General features: G+C 33.0%; 1 protein-coding gene across 4 annotated transcripts in view; it reads left to right on the top strand.

Annotated features, from left to right (window-relative positions):
• Positions 1-3,958: 3,958 nt before the first annotated feature.
• The window catches only part of LOC132742156 (autism susceptibility gene 2 protein-like), a 141,747-nt gene continuing 120,361 nt past the window's right edge, over positions 3,959-25,344 (top strand). For all 4 annotated transcript variants that reach the window (XM_060730487.1, XM_060730486.1, XM_060730485.1 and 1 more), the window contains exon 1: positions 3,959-4,396. In XM_060730487.1, coding sequence (XP_060586470.1) covers positions 4,157-4,396 — 240 coding nt within the window. In that variant the 5' untranslated portion in view covers positions 3,959-4,156. The remainder of the gene's footprint in view (positions 4,397-25,344) is intronic.

The raw sequence follows: 25,344 nt of genomic DNA, 5'->3' as shown, positions 1-25,344 counted from the left end.
TCAGATTAACCTGTCAGGATTGCTTGTTTGAGGATCATATAAGTTCAAAAGCGGACCATAATGTTTGCCATGAAGAAAGTCGATCAAGGAGCTATGGTTTTCCGTTTGATTACCAGGATGGATGATATAGATATATTTGTATCTGAGAATAGTTTATCTATTGTCCAACAGATATCATGAAGGCTAGTGTTATACTATCGATATTTTGTTTTGCATCTTTTGCTTTCTTGTATTCTTGAGTAGAAAACAATAATTGATGTATTATTCTTATTTGTTTTATGTACAGTGCTAATGGAAGTAGCTGGACACGTCGTCTTGAGTTTCCCAATTGATTGAAAATAAGTATCGTTAGAGCCGGCAATGATTCTATTATGCATTAGATGCAACAATTTATCTAGCCGTTGTCACTTTTAGACAAAAATTGTAGATGCTTTGACCACTTATCTGCGTATTGTGTGAATTATTATATGTAAATTATGAAAGTATCCCATAAGAAAAAGGTTTATATGTCTATATCTTCTAATGAAAAGATAGACTGGCTTTTCGGGAATGAGTTTGACAAAGTACGGGTACATAACTGTTGAAAAAAAGAGAATATAATGAAAACATAACGATAGTCGACTTGCGTAAATATTTCACAAGGAAAATGAAACTATATAATATCATCATAAGCACACCACTAATCATAAGTGAAAATTTTGAAATCTTAGACTTTCTGTTTGTTTCAGGTAATTCAAAAAGCCTAAAAAATGGCCATCTTCCAATCTGGATAAATCTATTCATCTTTTAAATGGGAAATGAATAGCGAACAGTCCGGACCCTGGTCGGCTGGTCTTGGTCAGAACCGGTCGCTTGGATAGAATCAGTTGCCACTAGCAGACAAAGGGGCAGGCAATATGACGATTGTTAACTTAGTCAGTTATTGGAACACTGATTCATAGTTATATATATAATAATAATCGAGTTCTCTTCTTGGTCAGAGACAAAACACAATGATTTGTATTTTTTCTGTCTACTACATGGAAAGGGAATAATATAAAAGAATGAAATATTTCTAATCATATAATGTGTCTATATCAACATGTGTGTTTAACTGTTGTTGATTGATTGATTTGGGATTGATTTGAATAATTGATTAATTTGATAAATTTGATGAATGAAAACATAACAGCATGAACGAGCATGGGCAAAATAGAGACAGTAAGCACTAAGCGTTGTAATGCTAAACGAGGGTTACGTATTTATGTTTAAAAAGGTGTGATTTTACGATACATTGCAGTAAGTACGAAGAAAAAAAATCGACTTACTTACTAACTGTATCTAAATTTGAAAAGGTGCAATTTAATGACGTATAACAATGAGTATTATGACAGTTAAAGTCAGAAAGATGTAACAATGTTTGTGTTACAAATGGAGAGCATGGGAACGGATACGCTCGTAGTTATTTGAGAAAATACGATAGCAGATATTACATTAAACAAAAAATATTGCATGACATTGTACAAAATAAATGTTACCGTAAAATAGTGTTAATACTAAAGAGATTAGTTAATATCGCGGAAGCGACGGTTAGATATGGCCATGTCGTATTTTCGCTCCGCGGAGCGCCGGACGAAAACACGATAATGCGACAAATTCGCTACTTTGTCCTATTTCGCCACGCGTGGCAGGCAAAAGAAAGAAAAAGATAAACAATATACATTTTGTATTTATTTCGTTCGTGTTTTCGCATGGCGCCCCGCGGAGTGAAAAATACCACATGGCACAAATCAGCCACCATAGTTAGCTTAGATTGTAGTAATCTATTAGTAGAGCAAATGCTCCCTTTTTAACATATAAACAATTTGTAAATGCATTTGTTGTTGTTGTTATCTTTCATTTTTCGTAATGCATATACTTGTTGAATAGGTATTATTTTATGTGGGAAAAATTATTCATTTAACCGACGAGCTATATTAATATTTATCTGTATTATAAGTCTCTATCGTAAAACGTTATTATAAAATTAAGTTATTGGAGACAATACGGTATAGGAGACAATACAGTTTTAGCACTGGAGATATTACGGTAGTTGATAATCGTTAATAAAAGAACTCTTGATTTAATTTTAAAAAATCAGTTTATTGGTTTAAGAAAACGGCCGTTAATTAGTTCAATGAGTTATATTTAAGATAAACAAATTATGTTATTGAAGAAATACTTCAGTTTCTAACAGAACATAAATATTTAAATGGCTGATATTGGAGAAATAGGGTAGTCAGTAGAAATGTCAGAGTGGATTGATTTTCAGTAAACAAATTGATTAAAACGTATGTCATTTTTATTATTCTTTAAAAAAAAAACTGCACTAAGTTACTTCGACAAAACTGTCCAAAACCTTCACGTTTCAACAGCAAGGATATAAAACGAACAGCTTAAAATGTCAATATTTACCTTGGTAGTTTGTAGATATGCTAGGTAGTTATGTGACACTGTGACATTAAATAGTTTAAATTCATTGTTCAAATGTAACTGCAATGATAACATCCACTACTGAAAATGTACAAATGTTTATTATTAATTCTTTTTTTTTATCTATAAACAAGTCATCATCATAATTATCATCATCATTATCATCATCATTATCATCATCATCATCATCATTAGATCAATCATCACCATCATCACCACAAATATCATCATTATCATAAGCATTATCAGATACATCATCATCATCATCATCATTACAGTCATCATAATATAATCATCATCATATCATCATCATTATCAATATTAATTTCACTATTATCACCACCGTCGTCACAGTCATCATCATCGTTATGATGATGATGATAATTATCATCATCATCATTATCACCATCATCAATATTAATTTCACTAGTATGATCAACTATATCATCACGTTATCATCACAGTTATCATCATCAGCAGCATAATCAGAAGCATCGGGAACAAGAACAACAACAACAATAATAGATAACATTGTAGCAGCAGCAGAAACAGCAGCAGAAGCAACAACAACAACGACGACGACGACGTCGACAAATACACATAAAATTGTGTCCTTTGATTTTCTTTTTATTACAAGTCAGCGCATGAATATTTACATGGCATTTCATTTTAATGGTTTATTTCGACATTAAATGATCACAGGTATTCATCTGTGTAGATATAATGGAATTCACATTCAAATATAATTCCTGTCTCGTACAGCTAAATAAGAGTCATTCTTTATATACCGACTTATTACAATACATAAGAAGACAAAATCTTTTTTATTTCATTTCCATGATTCTGACAATGCTATTAAGTCGATAATACAAATTATGCTTATTTTAAACATATTTTAAGTGTTATATAAATTAAATGATCCAATAACGTACAGAGAAAAAAATGCAGTGAAATATGGTCATTTTTCATACATCACAAGTGCCAAATGGGCACGGGACCTATACCATGAAGCTTCACCATGCATAGAATATTATAATGTAATAAAAAATTATCTGCCTGTAGATCTACTAACTAATATTTATAAAATAAACATAAATGAAAGTATACGGAAAAAACATTGACATACATTGTATAATATGTCCTTTAAAATGCTATTCAAAGGAACGCACCTCCGATATTTAAGATGTCGCACTAATTTTACGCATCATCGACTAATCTAATTGGCTACACCCGATTTCGGCGATGCCCCTTTGATCTACTTTCTTTTTAACTGAAGATGAATATTCATACGCTAGATAATTTGTGTAATTTAGTGTATTGCAGTTCGCTCGTAAATAATCTTCTACAGAATGAAATCCATCATTTATGTACATGACAATCAAAGCTGTTAACTTGCTATATTTTTGATATTTTGGAAATATATAAACTTCTTCAGATTTATTAAGAACTATTTTCTAGAGACAAGTGCCCGCGTACGCAGCTATGTATAGAATATTGGTGTGTAATGCGGCTCCATTGTATTGTCCGCCATTTGAACTGTGTATGGATGTAAATTGTTAAGTGATCGTTAACTTTTACGTGGAATTTTACTCATTTAACCCAATAATATAAAGGTTTGGAATATACTCATACATTCATTAGTCTATTTACTATCACCTATGTGTATAAGTTCGTGACTTTGGGTCTCTGAGAGCGGAGAATCGCGATGGAAAGCGAGCCCAAAGCGCGAGTTCATCACCGGAAAAGACGAGAAAGAGCTCAGAAGTTGCAACTCGATTTGAGTGATTCGGAAGGGGAAAAAATAGGGGATGATCAATCTCCTTTAAGGGGCTCGAAAGAGAGAAGTAGATCGAAGCCCCGGAAGAAAAAGAGTCCGGGGACATATGAGGAAGATTTTATTGATGGATTTGCAATAATCAGTTTCAAGACTAAAGAAGAATTACAGGTATGGTGTACATGCTGTGCCATCTGTGTTGAACTTAATTTCATTAATTATGAATGTTTTAGCTGTGTATCATGTGTAAGGGAATTTAAAAGTGCCTGTTATTGTAAAAGTGTATAAAACCATTAGCATAAACTGATAATTGTGCCCCGAAGTGTAAAATTATTCTTGTCAGTTGCGTTAATAGGGGATAATTGATCAATGAATTGTTTTTTTCATTTTATAAAAGTATATGCAGCAGCCTTGTACATAGGATTAGGAAGCTGTACCATTTGATCAAGTGAAAATAAATAAACATAATTGTCTGTATTATTTGGTAATTTAATTCATGAAATGACATTTAAAGAAAAACAAAACGTTGTTGACGAATGAAAAACGTTATCACGAGATTGTTTCAATTATTTATAATACTGAATTTAATTACTTAAATTAGTATATTAGGTACCAATGTAAGTCTCTGATATAATAGAAAAAAATTCAAGACTGATAATGGTAATTACACCATTTATCTTCAAATAATATATTGATATCTTGATTATTTTAAGTGTGGTCTGACAAGTGACATCTAGGTGTTGTATCCAAGTCTGGTTATCGGTGTTGGTTCTAAGTCATTTAAAGGGGTGATTTATTCCAGTGGCCTAAATCTGTATACCATAACCAATAAGTATTTATCACATACCCGTGCAGATTTTGCGACTTGTAAAAATGGTATTGCGTGGCCGTACACATAATATTTTGACATGACCTCATTCGCGTTTTACAACATACTTACATAGTGTCAAGACGCGCTAAATGTTAGTGTTATAGCATCAATTAGTATTTACAAAAATGATTCTTTTGCACTTAAAATACGGACCCCTTAAAATAGTTTTTTATTGGGGGTGGGGGTATGTATAATAAAGAATAGTATATTCGTGTAGATTCATTACTTATTTATTGAACTAATATTTTGCTTGCCAGAGCCTTGCATGATATAATTTTACTAAACTTGTTCAATAATTTCTGTATTGAACCTTAGTAACACTTGTTCAATATCCTCTATTTCATTATTGCTATTTTCTTAACTTGAAAACCTGGATTACTTTTATCCAATGATAATGTTTGAACTTGAAAACCTTTACTTTTATCCAATGATAATGTTTGAACTTGAAAACCTGGATTACTTTTATCCAATGATAATTTCTGACAATGCCATCAAACATGTTACGAATGTGCCCTTAGTTAGTAAGTTACACTCAGTTTGCACTAACATCAGATTTGCTTTATGGATCAGACTTGCTTGCTTTACGGATTGACACTGTTGTATAGGTGCTGCAACATGTACAATGAGATGTTATGATTGAACTGTCTGGCTTCAAGAACATATGGCCATATGATAGAGTCCAGCTGGAATTGATTTTGGTATGGCAGACTTTTTGAGTAATGAAAATAGGTATATAATCAGCAACAATTAGTGTTATCTTCTTAAATGAACTCTTTTGTTTAAAGTTTGTACATAGCTTGGGAAAAGTGTTAAAATAAAATGCAGGTGTCTACTCCAAGGAAAATATAGGCAGATATTTATTGGTTAACAAATATAAGCAAAAAAATTAATTACTAAATGGCAATGATAATAAAATCCTAGGGATTTTTGATAATCTTTTGGAACTACCTTTAGGATGCGATCTTTTTGTTGGCATTAATATGACATTAAAACAAAAATAACACTAGAGCCTCAATTATTGTGTTGTTATGGTCATTTGGTCACCAATACAATTTCAAGAGTCAGTGCTTCAGTTTTTAAAGTCATGATTGTCTTGTAAAATAAATTATTGCCATTTAGTGCTGGTAATGGTTAATTATATTGAAATGTCAGCTCATATGTTTGTTGATATTTTTAAAAGTTATCTGTGGTTACAAACAAATCCATAATAAAATCTGTGAAAAACAAATCTGATAGTGACAATCTGATCGACCTACCCAGTTACAACACATTTTTTTCAGGCCTACATTGAATATGATAAGCAATGCTGATGTTTCTAAATCAACAGGCCAATTTTCTTTGATTGTCACTAAATAATGTTTACCACAACAACAAAAAAACTTTGTTGTATATAAATCAGGAATTCATGGTATAACATGTACGAAATGATTAAAACAATGCATCCAATTAAATTAAGAAATAAAAAAATATACTGATTTCTATTCACTTGACAGGTTATGGAAAAGTTTGGATCTTATACTTCAAATTTAATGAGATGAAACCATAGGACTGGTGATTTGTGATGTCTGCACCACAATATCTGATATCTGTCATAAACATAATTATTATTGTGATTTGGAAAACCATTCATTAAACTACTGACAGTCTGACAGGTGACACTTGTTGAGAAGTTTTTGTTAAGATGTGGAGACAATGGTGAAATACTGATATAAAATCATTGTTCATTTACATAAATAAGCTACAGTATTAAAAATTTCGTAGGAAAGATTCTGTTTACGTGGAATTCAGCAACATGTTTCCAAGGCTTGATATTTGCTTTTATCATCCACGAAGGCAGTCTGTGAAGGCAGTCTGTTTCGTTATCCTATCAAATAAAGCACTGCGTAATTTTTCTCTTCAATTACTGTAAAAACTATTTTACTGTTAAACAAAGTAAGGTAGATAATGAATGTTATTGTGAGATTGAATCTAAAGGTATTGTCAGAGATTTGATTAACTTCAAAAGCTAGAAACTGAAGAATATCTTAGGAAGATATTCAAGGATCCATTACCTTGCTATATTATATTATAAACATATAAATAGTTCTCAACATTTTACATTATAGTAATAGATCATACTTGTTTGTATTTCATATTAATTTTGTTGTAAAGATAACATAAGATGTTCAATAATATTCCCAGTTTAGAATTCCCCAAATTCGTGAAAGTGTCCTGCAAACCAGCTCAGCTCTTAAGGTGTTTTACAATAGGTCTATTTATGACAAACACTGCTTTATTAACCTTTTGTCTGCTGTTGACAACACTACCCATGCCATCAGTGCAGACCAAGATCATCTGGCAATAGATAGTGATAATTTTGCAGACATGCTCTAAACTGGTTGCTTTTCAGTCAGTAAATATTTTGAAATTTTCCCTAAAAACAGATTGGACAAGTCCATTTAAGATATTTAGTATGGAATGTATTGATATTATCATGTGTGTTATCATCTAAATAATGTGAATATTTTAAAAAGACTTGTTAAATTTTCCCAAAATGACATGGTTGTTGCAATAACTAAGAAGGAATATTTATATCTGTATACTAAGAAATAATCTGATGAAAATAGGATATGGTGATAAAAAAGATCCACAGGAACACTTAGATGTGAATATAAATAATGGATATTTGACGAACCATTAATCTTTTTGGCTTAAAGGCATGGATAAGTTTAAGGAGTAATTCACTGTGTAACAAAACTTAACAGGAAATAGATAATGATGAATCAATTTTAAGTCAAGGTTGATTATACTCTATCCTGTTACATATCTTGAATGGACTTGCCAATCTTTCCATCAGGACAAGACCATTTATCATTATTAGGGAAAAATTCAAAATTGTGTACTGACCGTGACTGAACAGTCGACAGTGTCACTGGTGCATGCCGGTTGACCTTGGTCTGCACTGGTTGCATGTGTAGATTTTGTAGCGGCACTTTTTTTTATTCGGCAGGCAGGCTAATGGTCACTTACTATAAGATGATTCGGTACATTATACTAAGTAATATCTGCCGTGTTAAAGATATAGTTTAATGTTTAATGTATTATTTTACTTCATATCATTATAGGTAGCTAAATTGTATTTATAACTAACCTTCTATAACTATATTTGTAGATCTATTTTATCAGATTAAAGTACAAATTAAATCATATTAAACTAAAGTGTATGATTACGCAAAGGTAAACACAATCAAGGTAAATATGTGGCCATTATCACACTAAATATTACAAAACATTATTGTTTTTGACCCTTTTTTTAAAGGTTTAAGACTTAATTATGGTGACGATATTATTAACCAGTAAAATCATGTTTAGAACAAATATAGTCATTGCGAATTTAGTGTATTGATAGAAAATTAAAGATTAACTTTAAGGGTACATACGCATATTTAACATTCCAATTTGGCTATAGTTAAACAGGCCGAGAAATATCATTGTGTAAAAAGTATAGATAGCGAATTAGAAGAAAGTATTGTACCCATAAAAAGTGAAATATGACCCCGATGTTTGAACCTAATTGTTGCTACATGAAGTGATCCGAACGGGGATATATAGAAGTGAAATAGTTAAAGATTAATCTATTTGTCAAGCAAACACTCTTGGATCCTTTTCCCATCCTCGGCTCCATTGATTTTTGTCGTGCATGCGGAATTACATTTGCATATGGACTCAAAAAAAGCAGAATTGAGAGAGAGATATAATAGAGGGCTGTAACACAATATGGTATCTATAATAAAGAGGGCGAAAATACCGTACAAAGAGCAGTGCGATATAGTTTTCATATGGAGCCTCGGTCTTTAGTACAGCTTTTGTCGGTTATTTGCTAAGATTGTTGAGAAGTCATGTCTGCAAACATAACAAATGTTTGGAAGTTATAATAAAATAAAGACACAGGTCACTTTGTGTTATTGATATTTTACTTTAAGTTTTGAAGTTAACTTGCATTTACTTAAAGGTCTAAATATTATAAATGTTTAAACACTATATTTGATTAGTGAAGCTATATTTAACAATTTGAGCAGTTTCTAGACATAGATCACTTTTATAAATTTTGTATGATAGTTTATATAGTTTTGATCTGTCATTTAACCCAAGCTCTTTCCAAAAATTTGCCTTTTATGCCTTCTGAGGAGATGAATTTCCCAAAAGGACCATTAACCTTAACTTAAGCAGGCTAATGCAGCAACTGAATTTACCCTTGTATCCCGAGTGCAGACCACGCCCAACCGTCTGATCATGGTCTGCACTGTTTATTATTCAGACAGTAAATACAATTAATGTATGTATTTTGAAATTTTCTTTTAAAAAAATTATATTAAATGGTTTTGTCTAGAATTAATTATCAACACAGCATGCTCATTCAGAATATTTAGCATAGTTCGGATGAAGGTTGCATAGAGACCCAGTCAAAATAGAAAGAAAAGGGGCTCATACTATAGTAATCAGGTGTTCATCGAATTAAATTGTTTACCAAATACTGTTTTTAATACCTCAGACTGCTTTAACTTCTGCTAAGCAGTGTTTTCTCGATGTACCTTTTTTATGTAATGAAAATTAATTGTTAATGTCGGCCCATATGTCTGATTTACTGTACGGAGTATTGATCGTCTCTGGGAAGGATTTTCGTATAATTAGCCTCAAGATACTTAACAACTCTTGACAAACATGTCTTTCTTCATCAGCGGCAAAAAAAACGTAAAATTATACAAGGCAACAAATATGGCTCAATACATCGATGCTATATTATAAGTTATATGGAACTCGGCTAATTTGGGTTTTTCCTATCTAATTAATCCTTGGGTACTAACAATTATTACTTTAGCCGTAATAGCCTCATGGTACACAATAATGTGATCAAGGCATTGCACTTATTCAGGGTGTTCACTTAAGCCATGAAATCCTGAGGGTCATTTTACTGACTTTGAGGCCCAATCCCCATGATTTTAACAAAATTTGACCCTCCAGTTAAAATCCTGAGGGTCAAATCAGGCTTTTTGGAAATTTGAAGGGTCAAAGAGTCATTTCAAGGGTCAAACGGACACCCTGCTTAATTATTGATATATTTATCAATTTTGTTGTTACTGTAACAGTTTTTACCTCAGGATTAGATGGGAAAATTCACATTTGCCAAGTTCCGCAGTATCTCAATTTTCTAAGGATGCGTTTATGTTGGCTGTTTGTTCTGAGGGGTGATCGGCCGATGCAGGAACATTTACCTTATTGAAATTTTGCTGTGCTCAGTTTGTATAAAAGACATTATTGCTCTGCTTAAAAACAGGAGAAGTTTGTTACTAGTTTTAAGGGATATAATGATATATAAGTTCCAAAAATGAGTCTGACACAGTATAAAAGGCCTATTTAATCCTCAGGATTTTAACTGGAGGGTCAAATTTTGTTTAAATCATTGGGATTTGGCCTTGTAGTCGGTTAAACTTAGTCAAAATGACCCTCAGGAACACCCTTAATTATACATGAACTATTCCTCTCTAAATTGTTTTATATTCAGTCTTTCCTTGTAGTAAAACTAAAAGAAAACCCCTTTCCACATTGAATTTTGCCAGAAGACTGACTGATGATGTGAACATCAGTGCCATAAATAATGCAGCATAATGCATAGAGGGCTATCTGACATCTCTCACAATAAAACCTGGGAAGTTGTGACATTAATGTAGGTTTGAATTATAAAATATTAGTACATAGATCAACAGGGAAAGGCTATGTTCACAGAACAATGTTTCCCACCCTGTAAGGAAACCTAGCAACACAGAATACCATCAGCAAGGCACATAGTATCTCAACAAAAATTTGTTATTATGTTTTAAATTTTTGCATCATCCATTGATAATTTAATGATTTTTCAAAAGAAAAATGTCAAATTATCATACTGGAGAGAATTATCATACAGGAGACAGCAAGATGGGACTGGATAAGACAAGTTGGATATTTATTTAATTAAATAGCGGTGGCATTATGTCTGCCTTAAATCAAAAGACTCTTGCGACAAATGGCATAATCCATTATAGATGTTTGACAAGGGCTGCTCTTGGAAGTTGGATATCAGCTTATCAAACTCTTGTTTAACTCAATTCCATGCATTTTCAAGAATATCATTTGTCCGAAAGTTTTTTTTTTAATTTTTAAAAAATCTATTAATTGGACTGTAAATTTAGTTCTCGATCAGAATAATTTCTGGGTTGTGATGTTATGTTGCATAAAATCTTTCATTGTGCATTTTTCAATATAAATAAAGTAGTATATCTCTGTCACTGACTGGCTTCTCAGGTTGAAATGATATTACATTTATGTAAAATAGATCCCTATCTTTCCCTTTGCATTTTGTGATATAAACAACATGCAATTTTTCAGATTTGATAAGTAACTAATATTTCAATTGTTTATGAGCCTAATGAGTGTCTTACCCCAGCTTTTTAAATGTCTCCAAAATTAAATTTATTCTTCTATTATCTTTATTATCCTATAATTGGGAGCATTAATCCAAGATAAGACCCAAATTTCATTGGGAATGTTTATTTATTACTCTAAAATTTTTGTTTTGTCCAGGCTAGCTTACCAGAGGTCGGGTGGTTCTACTCAGGCGCCTGCCTGTGCCTGATATAATGCACAATTAGAGGCACCCAAGGCTTTAAGGGTCCTTAATATTTCATAAATAATCTTGGGCTCACGTTTGACCCCATTCTCTCCCTATTGAGTCCCCAGTTTCAAAATCCCCTTAAATTTTTTTCGTAGCTGCCTGAAGGATGATTATTGAGGCCCTTTACAATATCCAGTTAAAATATGTTTCTTGGAAGATAAAACATTAAAAGAGTAGTAGTATTTGAAGTATTTAAAGCCATAATCGATAATCGGCATTGAATGAATAATGATCTCAATCTGAAGCTCTTGGGGGCCATTATTCATTTTGAAGGCCGATTATAGCACCTTCTGGCCTTATTACTCAGTGTATTAACCTGTTATTTTTAAGGACTCAGTGGGTCTCCCACCACCAATGAGGCTGAAAATGAAAATTGAACCTAAAACCAAACGGGACAAAAACAAAGTAAAAGTTAGGAAAAATCTATTTGATTAATCATAATCATATAAAGTTTACCATTCATCAGATTACTGCAGATATATGTTTATCTGTTCTGTTTACATTATGCTGCTGAAAATTAAAAAAAAAACGCCATCTTTTGTTTATTTTCCCTGGAATATCCAGGTATTCCCTTTTGAGGGGTCAGGGAACATGGGGAAATTTTAAATTTTAAACCCGTTTTCAGTTTCCACCCCCCAAATTTCTTATTAAAAATCTAAATGGGATATAATTCTTTAGGTTGTTTCAAAATAGGTTTTCACAAAATTTCGTTTGATCAATCAGTTGGGCAAATTTTTGAACAGGGGTTTGGGGCCCTAATAATTTTAATCAAAAAAGTTTCGCCCTTTACTGACACAGGGGAAAAAATCATGTCAGTGTTTCTTCTTCTTATATTGAAAAATTGGGATGTTGCCTATAGCGAAGCAAGGGCTCAGAAAAAAAATAAAAAGTCCATCAGTGTGTTGGAAAACAAAATTGAAATTTAAAAAAAAGTTCAAATTAAACCAAATTTGGGACGTAAATTGACAGATGTACGGATAATTAAGAAATAAGAGGGAAAACTTTTTATTGAATTAAAAACATTTTGACATAGATCTTTAAGAATGTTTGAAGAGGTTGGGGATTTCAAAATACAACAACAGTTGAGTTATGTTGAGGGTTTTTTATGCCCCCGCCATGTAATGGCCGGGGCATATAGTGTTACCCTGTTCCGTCCTTCCGTCCTTCCGTCATTCCGTCCTTCCGTCATTCCGTCCTTCCGTCATTCCGTCCTTCCGTCCTTCCGTCATCATCAGTTTCCGTTCATTATCTTAGTAACGGTTGCATACATTCAACTCAAATTTGACATATGGATATGTCATGAGAAAATACAGGTCAAGTTCGAATTTGGTCATGGTTCGATGATTTTTGGCAGAGTTATGCCCCTTTTACTTTAAAATAAAATGAAATTTTCAGTTTCCGTTCATTATCTCCCCAACGGTACAACACATTCAACTCAAACTTGACATATGGATATGTCATGAAAAAATACAGGTCAAGTTCGAATTTGGTCATGGTTCGATGATTTTTGGCAGAGTTATGCCCCTTTCACTTTGAAATAATATGAAATTTTCAGTTTCCGGTCATTATCTCCCCAACGGTACAACACATTCAACTCAAATTTGACATATAGATATATCATGAAAAAATACAGGTCAAGTTCGAATTTGGTCATGGTTCGATGATTTTTGGCAGAGTTATGCCCCTTTCACTTTGAAAATAATATGAAATTTTCAGTTTCTGTTTATTATCTCCCCAACGGTACAACACATTCAACTCATTCAACTCAAATTTGACATATGGATATGTTTTTGGAATGCCCAGGCCAAGTTTGAATTTGGTCATGGTTCAATGATTTTTGGCAGAGTAATGCCCCTTTCACTTTGAAAATAATATGAAATTTTCAGTTTCTGTTTATTATCTCCCCAACGGTACAACACATTCAACTCAAATTTGACATATGAATATGTCAAAGGAAGGCGCAGGTCAAGTTTAAATTTGGTCATGGTTCGATGATTTTAGGCAGAGTTATGTCCCTTTCACTTTGAAAATAATATAGATACATCTTAGGAATAAGCAGTTTAAGTTTGAATTTGGTCATGGTTCAATGATTTTGGACAAACTTATCTTTCTTGAATATTGGAAAAATTTTGAACTTTCAGTTTCAGCACTCATACTTTTGTGGAAATGTATGTAGCCATTATTTTGGCTACAAATATGAAATATGCTTTTTTCAAAAGGTTAAGACTGAATAATTTCAGTGCCTTGAACATTGTATGAAAATGGTTCGTGTTAACATTGAACAGTTTTAAGGGCTTTGAACTTAAAATTAAAAAAATAATTTGTGCAAACAAATTTGGAACTAAATATTATAACATCTGAAATTTTGGCTGCATGCGGGGGCATCCGTGGCATGATGACACATTTCTAGTTTTTATAATGGATAAGGATATTTGTAAAAAAAAATAATTTTTAATTGTCACAGTGCTCTTTGTTTTCACATTTATAAATTAAGGGATAGGACTGGTCATGACCAAAGAGAGTGAAAAATTGTTAATTTGTGATACAATATCATTATTATCTTTTCAAACAAAAATGGTCTTCTCAGTTGAATTCTTTTGATAAAATGGATTTCAATTTTTTTCAGGAAAAAGGAAAAATAATTTTTTTGAAGAGGTGAATGGGGTGACTTTTGACACCAAATTAGCTTTTAAAAACATGGTTGTCATAATATCTTTATATTGTTTGTACATTATCTTAATATAATACTTTGAAACATGTGGTAATTTGCATAAGTAGTGCCATCTATAAACATGGTAGATTTACCTAAACATTGATGTTATTGACTTGAACTTTAGATGAGGATGTGTACTTTAAAGTAAAGATGAAAGAATCAATACAAGTGAGGTTAATTAGTGAAATTTTGTCATTTAGCATTGTTACAATTAATTTATGGAAATGTTAATTACCGGAAATGTTAATTGATACCGTGGTACCCAATGGCACTGCCCTATATCAAAATTGGTATGCAAAATCAGTTAGGAATGAAAAATGCAGTGGTTGAAGTGTTTGTCATACAGTGATAATTATATAGATAATATTCTTATTCCTGACACATTGTTAAAAAACAAAAAAACAATGCAAAGTGATAATTTCAAAATATAATTCAACATTGTTATCAAGCTAAATTAATGTTTTAATAGTCCAATGAAAAAACAACAACAACAACATCATGAATTGAATGTACATGTGATAAAAAGAATTCATTTAATTTCATTTAGACAATCAAGAAATTTCTGTAGATAACAAACTTTATATAATCATGATTTAATCATATGAAAACAAACATGCTTAGCTCTTTAAAGATACGTGTATATAATTTTTTCCCATGCAACTTTTTCTCTCTGTTACTTCATTCTAAACATATGGTATTCCACTTAATAAAAGGCTCTTTATTCTTCCTTTTTGTGCTCTGTCTCGTTAGACGGTAGATTTCCATCTTGATATGTGAGCTGTGATGTTTTAAACTGTTTCCCTATGTTGTTTTTATATATCGCTTGGTGTTTTTTGTGAGCCTGTGTGAATCATGGTTTAATCTAGGATGTTGATTTATTATTGTTTATACAATAGATTATTGAGACATTAAGATAACTGACAAGAAAACATGTTTAATTGCCTTTGTTGTCAGTTATCAATTTGTTGTCAGCTATCAATGTTATCTAATAAACAATGAGATAGTGAGTTACTGAAGTGTGTACTCTAGGAATATACTAACAATTTTACGTTTGTTTCCCCCTCCCATTCTCTTCTTTCACGTCTAGTGATGTATTTTTTGCCGCAATTAAAAATGAAGGTTATACAAAATCATGGTGTTTAAAAGTAAATAACAGAATGTTTACCGTCACTGTCGTGCGCTATTTCCAATGAGCCAATCTGGAGACAAATGTTTTATTTAAACCCTAAGCATAGAAAACTGCTAGTAGTATTAAAGAAGTGGCTAATGCATTTTGAATATACACTGATGTTTGCCAAGATAACATATGATTAGACTTTTAAAAGATGTTTTATGAAGATAAAAAATGATTATTTGCCCACATGTCTACTGTACTGTAAGAAAAACCTTGTGTCAGTTTTTATGGCATTTATAATAAATTGTTTACAAGGGAGTTTGTTAACAGTGTTTGTTTTGAGTTCATAGTTTAAAGAACAACATAAATTTGTATTACAATGGTTAAATTCGAGAAAACTTTAACTTTTTCGCTGCCAGAACTTGGTACATGACATTGTACATGTATGATTATTATTTATTATGTAATAGATATTGTTTTTGCCTAAGGACATTTTCAATTAAGAATTGCAGGAATTTTTTAAAAGTCATAATGTCCTATTAACATAGATGAAGTCCATGTTTATGCATTATGTTTGTAAAGTAACATGTCAAGAAAATTGTTTAACCCTTCTAATTTCACCAAAATTTTGTCATGTCATATATTTTCGCGACTTGTTATGTTTCTTTGATACTTGAGTTATCCAGTTAAACTTTACTTACTACTTAGTGATTATTTTTATCTTCTCACACATATGTACTCCTTTTCCATGCATATTTCTGCTAGAAAGTGTCAAGAGCTTTGTTTAATCCTTCTTTTGATAAGTTTTAATCAGCCCCATTCAGAAGAAATTTCTGTCATTTAAAATTTTACTATTAGCATTACTGTTGCTCCTGGCAATTTTAAAAAGCTTGATTTTTGAAGAGCGTATACATGACTTTTGCTTTTTCTTCAGTAATGATATTGTATAACAATAAATGCATAAATTAACCATCAAAATAATTTGTTTAAATTATATATAATATTTAAATTATTGTCGATACATGTTACAAACATGCACATGTATGTAAGAGGATTATGTTGATAAATGAGCTGCGTCATGACAAAACCAACATGGGTTTGCGACCAGCATGGATCCAGACCAGTCTGCGCATCCGCACAGTCTGATCAAGATCCATGCTGTTCGCTATCAGTTTCTTTACTTGTTATAGAGTTTGTAAGCGAACAGCATGGATCCTGATCAGACTGGGCGGATGCGCAGACGGTCTGGATCCCCCTGCCTGGTCGCAAACCCATTATGTTGGTTTTTGTCGTGACGCGGCTTCAAATAGGGTTTAATGTTATGAATACATAAGTTATTAAAACTTTTGAAAAATTTTTAAAAGTTGGGGAAATAAATAAAAATTTTAAAAAATAATAAATTTTAGGATTTTATCCCAAAAAATTTCCCCCTTTTTTTAAAAAATAGACCAACCCCCCCCCATTTTGGTATTACTTGTTTTTTTTTGGTGGTTTGGTTTTTTTTTTTAAAAAAAATGGGTTTTTTAATATAATTTTTTTTTCTAAATATGATATTTATACACTTTGTACAGAAGTGTTTAATCAATTACTCAGACTTGTCATGTTATGAAATAGAAATATCAACAACAAAAACCTATTTAAATAAAATCTATAACACATTCGTTTTTCTAGTCCCAGCACTTGCCTTGTCAACAATAAAAGTTAAATAAAAATGATATTGATAAGAAAGGGTTTTAACTCGTATTAAATAAAGGAGTTACGACCCTTGAACACCAAGGTGTCGAAATATTCCAATCTTGGCACTAATGCATTTATTTTACTAGTTTAAAAAAAAATTGATTGACAAATTATTTTCAAATTCCACCAGCATTTTGTAAGCTTGCAACTGTTAAAATTTGAGCCCTGTTTTCCCCCTCCCACTACTGATTAAGTGGCTGCATGTGGAGCAGTTGACACAAGTGTCTTAAAACTGATCTGTGCTTGTTGTTATTAAAAGCTGTATTCTAATATGCACTGAGTGTTTATATCGATTTAAGATAAAAATGCTCTTGTTTTGTTTTTAAAACCTGGAAACTACATCTTCATATCAGGAAAGATCTATCTATCTCATAATCTGCTAAACCTTAAGCAGCATGCCTTCACATTTGAAAATGTATTGAATGTATAATATTGTCATGTAATCAAAAGGAAGCAATTTACACAGCATCAATAGCACTTACAACCCATTTAAATTACCAAAAAAAAATAGGTAAATTTAATATGCAAAAATGGCCTGTACTGAGTGAAGGCAGGAGAAATATAGTTATGAATACTGAAAAATCAGTCATGAATTGCACAAGACATATAAATAATTACTTGAATCTTGAATCTTTTTATTTTTCCAAAAATCTTAGTACATTTTTCTCAAGTTTGATTTTTAAAAAAAAATATTTTGGCTTATCTGGAGACATGTAGCTTTGAAATTATTTTTGAGATGAATAGATATACGGTAAGCCTGAAATGATCTTTTTCGATGAAGATACTTAATTATTTAAATAATGCCATGTAATATATGTGAATTTCTGTAATTAAACCGGTTAATAAAAGAGAATTTTACTGCCAATTAAATGAGTTATAGAGATAATTGAACCATTATTTCCTGAAATAATCTTTCTTAATTAATTCAATTTAGTATACTGTAATAGGAAAATGCCTCTGAAATTAAAAATGTTAAAGAAGTCTCTTTTTCTGAGGAGATTGTTTCGTTTATAAAGTCTAGAATAGTTAAATTTTCCTCCCATATCGCACTAAAAAAAGTATCTAACCGACTATTTCAGATTTTCCAATATTCTGGAAACTGTATCACTGTTTAAAGCTCAGTCTGGTTTATTCATTTGCTTGGGCATTGATTTTTAAATGAGTTGAAATTGTATTGAAAATAAGCAGATGATAGAAGTCTGAATATGTTATTGTTATTATCAGTTATTTAAGAGATAAAGACAAACTAAATCGTATTAAGTACTACGTTCTGCAACGCATGACGTCCCGCTACAATCCGGACTCTCCGGCATTGGTTTGTTCGTTTCGGTAAATTACTGCGTATACAATGTTAAAAGATGTTCTCCATTATTTTCTTTTTAATCGTAAAACGTAACTGCTTTACTTTGTAAACACTTCATAAACCGACTCTCAGTCACGGTTCAAAGGTCAAATGTAATTTATTCTTTGTGTGTGTGTTTTTTGTGTAGCTTTTGGATTAGGCAAGCAGAAACGTTGCTATAATGTGGTTTGTATTCTAAAGAAGAAAAAAAGGAACGACAGTTATAGATTGAAGTTTACTTTTGCGTTTATGAAGTAATTTCAGTTTTGTGTGATAAATGATTTTCTTTGTTGGTGGTCCGATAAGACAGCCTACTGTGTGCTGCTTATATTGCATGACACATCAGCCGTTCTGTCTGATACTGTTAATTATTCCTTTTACCTTGTGATACCAAATCATATATCATTGATTTGTATGAAACTTAGAATTTCGTTCTTATTGTAATGGATTCAAAAAACCTGAAAGTCCAATTTGTTTATTTCTTTTTTTTAAATTAATTAAATTATATAAAATACCCTGGCAGTTGTAATGGCATATTGTTGTTTGTGATGGCATACTCTCAGGTTATGATGGCATACATCGGTTGTGATGACATACTCTCAGGTTATGATGGCATACATCAGTTTAAATGGCATACTCTCAGGTTATGATGGCATACATCAGTTGTGATGACATACTCTCAGGTTATGTTGGCATACATCGGTTGTGATGACATACTCTCAGGTTATGATGGCATACATCGGTTGTGATGGCATACTCTCAGGTTATGATGGCATACATCGGTTGTGATGGCATACTCTCAGGTTATGATGGCATACTCTCAGGTTATGATGGCATACATCAGTTTAAATGGCATACTCTCAGGTTATGATGGCATACATCGGTTGTGATGGCATACTCTCAGGTTATGATGGCATACTCTCAGTTATGATGGCATACATCAGTTTAAATGGCATACTCTCAGGTTATGATGGCATACATCAGTTTTGATGGCATACTCTCAGGTTATGATGGCATACTGTTGTTTGTGATGGCATACTCTCAGGTTATGATGGCATACATCGGTTGTGATGGCATACTCTCAGGTTGTGTTGGCATACATCGGTTGTGATGGCTTACTCTCAGGTTGTGTTGGCATACATTGGTTGTGATGGCATATTCTCAGGTTATGATGGCATACATCGGTTGTGATGGCATACTCTCAGGTTATGATGGCATACTCTCAGGTTATGATGGCATACATCAGTTTAAATGGCATACTCTCAGGTTATGATGGCATACATCAGTTTTGATGGCATACTCTCAGGTTATGATGGCATACTGTTGTTTGTGATGGCATACTCTCAGGTTATGATGGCATACATCGGTTGTGATGGCATACTCTCAGGTTGTGTTGGCATACATCGGTTGTGATGGCTTACTCTCAGGTTGTGTTGGCATACATTGGTTGTGATGGCATATTCTCAGGTTATGATGGCATACATCGGTTGTGATGGCATACTCTCAGGTTATGATGGCATACATCGGTTGTGATGGCATACTCCTTGAAGTGATGACTTGGTCTTGGTTGTTATGACATAGTCTCAGGTGTGGTGACAAAGTGTCAATTGTGATGGCATACATTGGTTGAGGTGGCAAACATTGGTTGTGGTGGCATTTTCTTGTTTGTGTTGACATACACAGGTTTTGATGGCATACTTTTGGTTGTTATGGCACTATTGTTTTGTGTGCAACTAAATACCTCATAAATAGCTATATGATATGTATTATAATACTGCATGTTTGTAACGTCGATTTCATTGGATAATCGTGACGTTTATATAGTTTTATATACACGGCTGTTGTAGATTCATGAAGAAATCTTACTTTTTTCTCTAAAAAATGATGTTTGCTGTATTATAAATTTGTTATAAAGATTGTTGATAGGTTATATGGCCGTATATAAATGGCTGTAAGTTTGACATAAAAGTTCTATTGTCCTTGAGCAAGAAACTTTACACTTATTCCTCAGTACTGGTTGGTTCCAGGAACGGATTCGAAAGTGTGTCTATAAGCTTATAGCTTCCAACACAATCAAACTAAAATACATTCTGTAGAAACCAAAGTTCTGATGTTTGTAAATTTTTTGCATGTAAACTTCAGTGGCCATTATTAGCCACCATACTTTCGGAATGCAATCATGAATTTAATAACCTTCTGTTGAAGAGTGTTTAAGCAACCTAATCTAATACAGTATATTGTAATGTTTTTTTAATTGACTCAGAGAACATGATAAAACACTCGGTGTTCTGCAGATTCCAGACTTCATCTGTTTACAGATTTCACTGAAACAAAAAGATGAATTTTTAAATGAGCTTCAATTGAGTAGAAAATTCATTTGAGATTCAAAAGAAATTACAAAAGTCGCAAATGTTAGCTCGCAGAAATTATACTTTAGGCAGCGTTATAAAAAATATTGAATGCAAACAAATATTGAATATTATTTCTTGGTAATGTTTATTCTTTACTTTAAGAATTAAACTTTTAATTTTGCTTTGATTTCGTTTTATTTTCAATTATTTTCTCCTATTTAAATTGCCTCTGTATTACTAATATATCCCTACAATGCTTGACTAAACTGATTAAATGGCATGGTCTATAATTGCCACCAGTTAATAGCCGTGAGGTACATGTGGTGACATCTGTTCAAATTCTTAATTGCATGCTTCCTGGCCAACTTTAAAAGTATCTATTGTAATATTCTTAAAGTTAATAATGAATTGCTTTAAAAACAAGAATTTAGGCGTGCAAGACCCGTTAAGATGTGTCTGACTCATAAATAGCTCAAAAAGGGGCCTCAGATTCGTAACTCAGTCAAAGCTCAGGTTAGATCATCCTCATATGAAGTGAAATACCTCTGTGACAATTTGATCAGGGACATTGTGTCTGTTAAGCCCATCTCACACAGGACACACGGCTTATACGGTTGGCAACTCGTGTAAACCGTACATACAACCGAACAAACTGTGTGTTTAACCGAGTTACACTCGGGCCATTTGAGTGTATCCGTGTAAGCCCTGTATGATTTTTAAAACTTTTAAAAAACTGGTACGGATGTAATGCCCGTATATGATCGTATAAGAGACTGTATGAGACCGTATATACAACCGTATTTGAAGTCCACTCCACGAGTGAGCCTGACCGTGCCAAGATTGTATATAAATCGTATGGAATCGTACAAGACCGTCCCCAAGTCCTACATCCAACACCCGATTTACATCTGAATGTCACACGATACCAGAACGATTCATTCGAGTGCACACACGGTTTCATACGATCGCCATACGATCAATACGGTTCAAGTACGAATCATGCATGGCAGGCATGGTATAGTACGGGTATACAGGGTCTCACACGGCATCGTACGGTTTTACACTGCCTCTACATCAGCATGAACTGTACAACGAAAACCACAACTACCTGCTGCCACCCTCAATTGCTAGATCTACCCATAGTACTTGCTGCATCACTAGAATGTATCCAAAGAAGAAGGTTCCCAGGCAAACAAGGAATGCAAGAAGGGCCATCCAGGCTCGCCATCAGAATGGGTCAATTGATATTAAAATATACACACATATGTGATAATTCGAGCATAACTCGAACAAAAGTCAACCCTGTGAAAGTCGTGTAAATCGAGTAAAAGTCGTGTTTAATCGTACCAGGCCGTACTAGACCGTACTTGGAACCGTGCATCAATCGTATGTATTTGTATGCAAATTGTGTTCAAAACTTGCTTCCGTCCTTTATTCGTAAATGCTCGTGCTTCATTCGAGTCTTACCCGTGCCAACTAATCCCCAGGCACGGTTGGAGCTAAATACTCGTACTTGTCAATCCGTGTATAACCAAGTTTACCGTATGGGAATCGTGTGCCCGACCGTGTTTTGTGTGAGACGTGCATAATGGTCTTTTTTTTCTCACTATTTGTGATGTGTTGGTCTCTTGTAGAGAAATTGATGATTACTGGTTAGTTATCCAGGAAAGCAGGTAAAGTGGCCTGCAACCAACAAGGTTATGATCAAAAGTGATATGACCGAATAAAAACTTTCAGCAGGTATAATAAAGTTTGATATGTCAGGACCCATATTACAGGAATTAATCTTGGCACTTCTGTACTTTGTGAAAAAGTATGTATTTTCTATGCCAAGTAAAGACTTATTACACGGAAATCTTTCAATATCATGTTGCTGATCTAACAACAGTAGGCATATAGCTTAAGGCAAGGATCAATGCACCAATATGCTGTTTGACCAAGCACAACTGTTGTATGATTGCTATAATTTAACATTTTTCCTGTTTAAATCCCTTAAAGTAACAATAAACCATTCCATATTCAATGCAGGGAAGGTTCATTACACAAATTTAGTGTAGTGAAGTTTAAGAGCAAGCTTTTCAGAAAGAAAAAAAGTTGTGTTATTGCTTAGTCATAGCTATGTCACCTGTGAAATTGCAATAAAAATTACAACTATGTGTCATTTGAATGCATTCAGAGGTATTGTAAAGTTACGAAAGTATTTTAATACGAAAATATGATTAAAATCATGTGAAAGAAGGCACTTTAACCCCAATCCCCTAACCTGATTCAACCTTCAAGCAAACAAATCAATCATGTCATATTTTTGTCGACTAACCCAGCAAGCACACACAATATAGTAGTATTTATTGATCAAGAAAAACAAGTGGCAAGGAGAAAATAAATGCGGGGTTTATATTTACTATTAAAGGGGCACCTTTGCTATTGAAGAGTAATGTAAGAAGTAAAAACGTGAGAATTCATAAGTGTAGGAAGTTGGTTTTTTTTCTCACTACTTCAGTATGTGATAAATAGGTGTTTATTGTTAATTTAGTTAATTGGCAATAAGTGATAATTAATTAGCGCTGGCCTAAAGGTATTATATGGGAAAGTATGGTATGATAAAATATTGTTATAGACTTAATGCCTACCATAATGTTATAATTAGTATGCGAACACACCTGATAAGAGATGGTTGTTGTGTTACCTGCCTTTATTAATGTACATATTGATAGTACATGTAAAGGGTTTTAAGGGTCACTTTATCATAGCTATTTTGCTATTTTGTGAAATCTTTCGGGGTTGCATAGTCATATGTGTTAGGAAAGGTGTTTTAAAAAATTCCAAGCGTTTCAGTGGCAAAGTTCATAGGTGGGGCTGGGGGGGGGGGGGGGGGGTGGTAGGTGTGTATGAATGTGTATGAATTCCAGTTTTCAAAAACATAAAATCAGATGGCATATGTAATTAACTAATAATGAATTCGGAAATTAAAAACTGACTGTCTAGAAGTTTAATTTTGTTTAAAGATAAATAAAGTTGTTGTAGTCAATCATAATTTCATCAGTGTTGCTAAAAAATTGTCTGCTTCTAATTGAGCTCACAAATTTCTAGACTGAAAAGGGGGAGGGGAATGGCGGGTTATAGAAGATAAAAATTGATTAGTGCATTGCAGTAGACAGTCACTATTATCTAGAAGTAATTAATTCTGACAGCTTAACTACAGATTTAGTAATGCAATAGATATGGTGTGCGCCATGACAAAACCAACGTAATGCGACCAGCATGGATCCAGACCAGCCTGCGCATCCGCGCAGTCTGATCACGATCCATGCTGCTTGCTTACAAACCCTATTACAAGTAGGGAAACTGACAGCGAACAGCGTGGATCCTGATCAGACTGCACGGATGCGCAGGCTGGTCTGGATCCATGCTGGTCGCAAACGCATTACGTTGATTTCGTCATGGCACGGCTCAATTATGTTACTGTGTAAGCTTGTTTGACATTGAAACATTGTAATTTAGCATGGCCACACTGGCAGTATATTCTTAGATGCTAAATGTGAAAATCTAAAGTATTGAACTAAATAGAACTATATTAGGTAAAGCTTAATGGCCAGTTGTTTAGCAGATGACATTGACCAATTGGAAAAATAAGCATTAACACCTGTAATCTAATGCAGGAAGAGCTCTTCATCTGTCTTAAACTGAAATTCCACTGAAAGGAGATTGGAAAAGACACACCAGAAATACTCTTCATTGAAAGGAGATAATTATAGTGGCTAGAGTGTAAAAAGATACAGTTTGTCAGTGTCATGTGCTGTATATGGAAATAATCTTTGTAAAGAGTGTCATGTTTTAACACTGATAAGTTAACTAGTTAATATTTTCTTGTTCTAGACACAGGAGTAAAGTTTCCTAATTTAATAGCAGTAAGAATAGATATAATAAAAATTTTAAATGTAGTTGATGGAAAATGTAAAGATCTATTTTAATTTACATCCCTAGTGAATAGGGACCTCAAGGTCAAAAGGCTTTAACAATTTTCAAAGGCTTTGACATGATATTTTGTCCTTCTCGTTAGAGACTGCCTGACTTTCAAGACCAACAGGCCGGTTGACTGTTAAATTTATAGACAAATGTGGAATTGTTGGTGCATTATTTGTGCTATGGTTATTGATAAATCTTGCAATATCCTTCAAATTCTTGTAGAGATGTTGCCAGTTTCATGCAGAAAACTTATTCAATTATGAATTACTTCAGAGAAGAATAGAAGTGTTTTATTTCAATTGGAAGTTCTGGAAGAATAATTATTTCACATTCTTTT

The sequence above is a fragment of the Ruditapes philippinarum genome, unplaced genomic scaffold (genome assembly GCF_026571515.1).
Source record: "Ruditapes philippinarum isolate M1 unplaced genomic scaffold, ASM2657151v2 ctg1219_1_1_1_1, whole genome shotgun sequence".
Lineage (NCBI taxonomy): Eukaryota > Metazoa > Mollusca > Bivalvia > Venerida > Veneridae > Ruditapes > Ruditapes philippinarum.
This window is presented reverse-complemented; position numbering and strand designations above follow the sequence as displayed.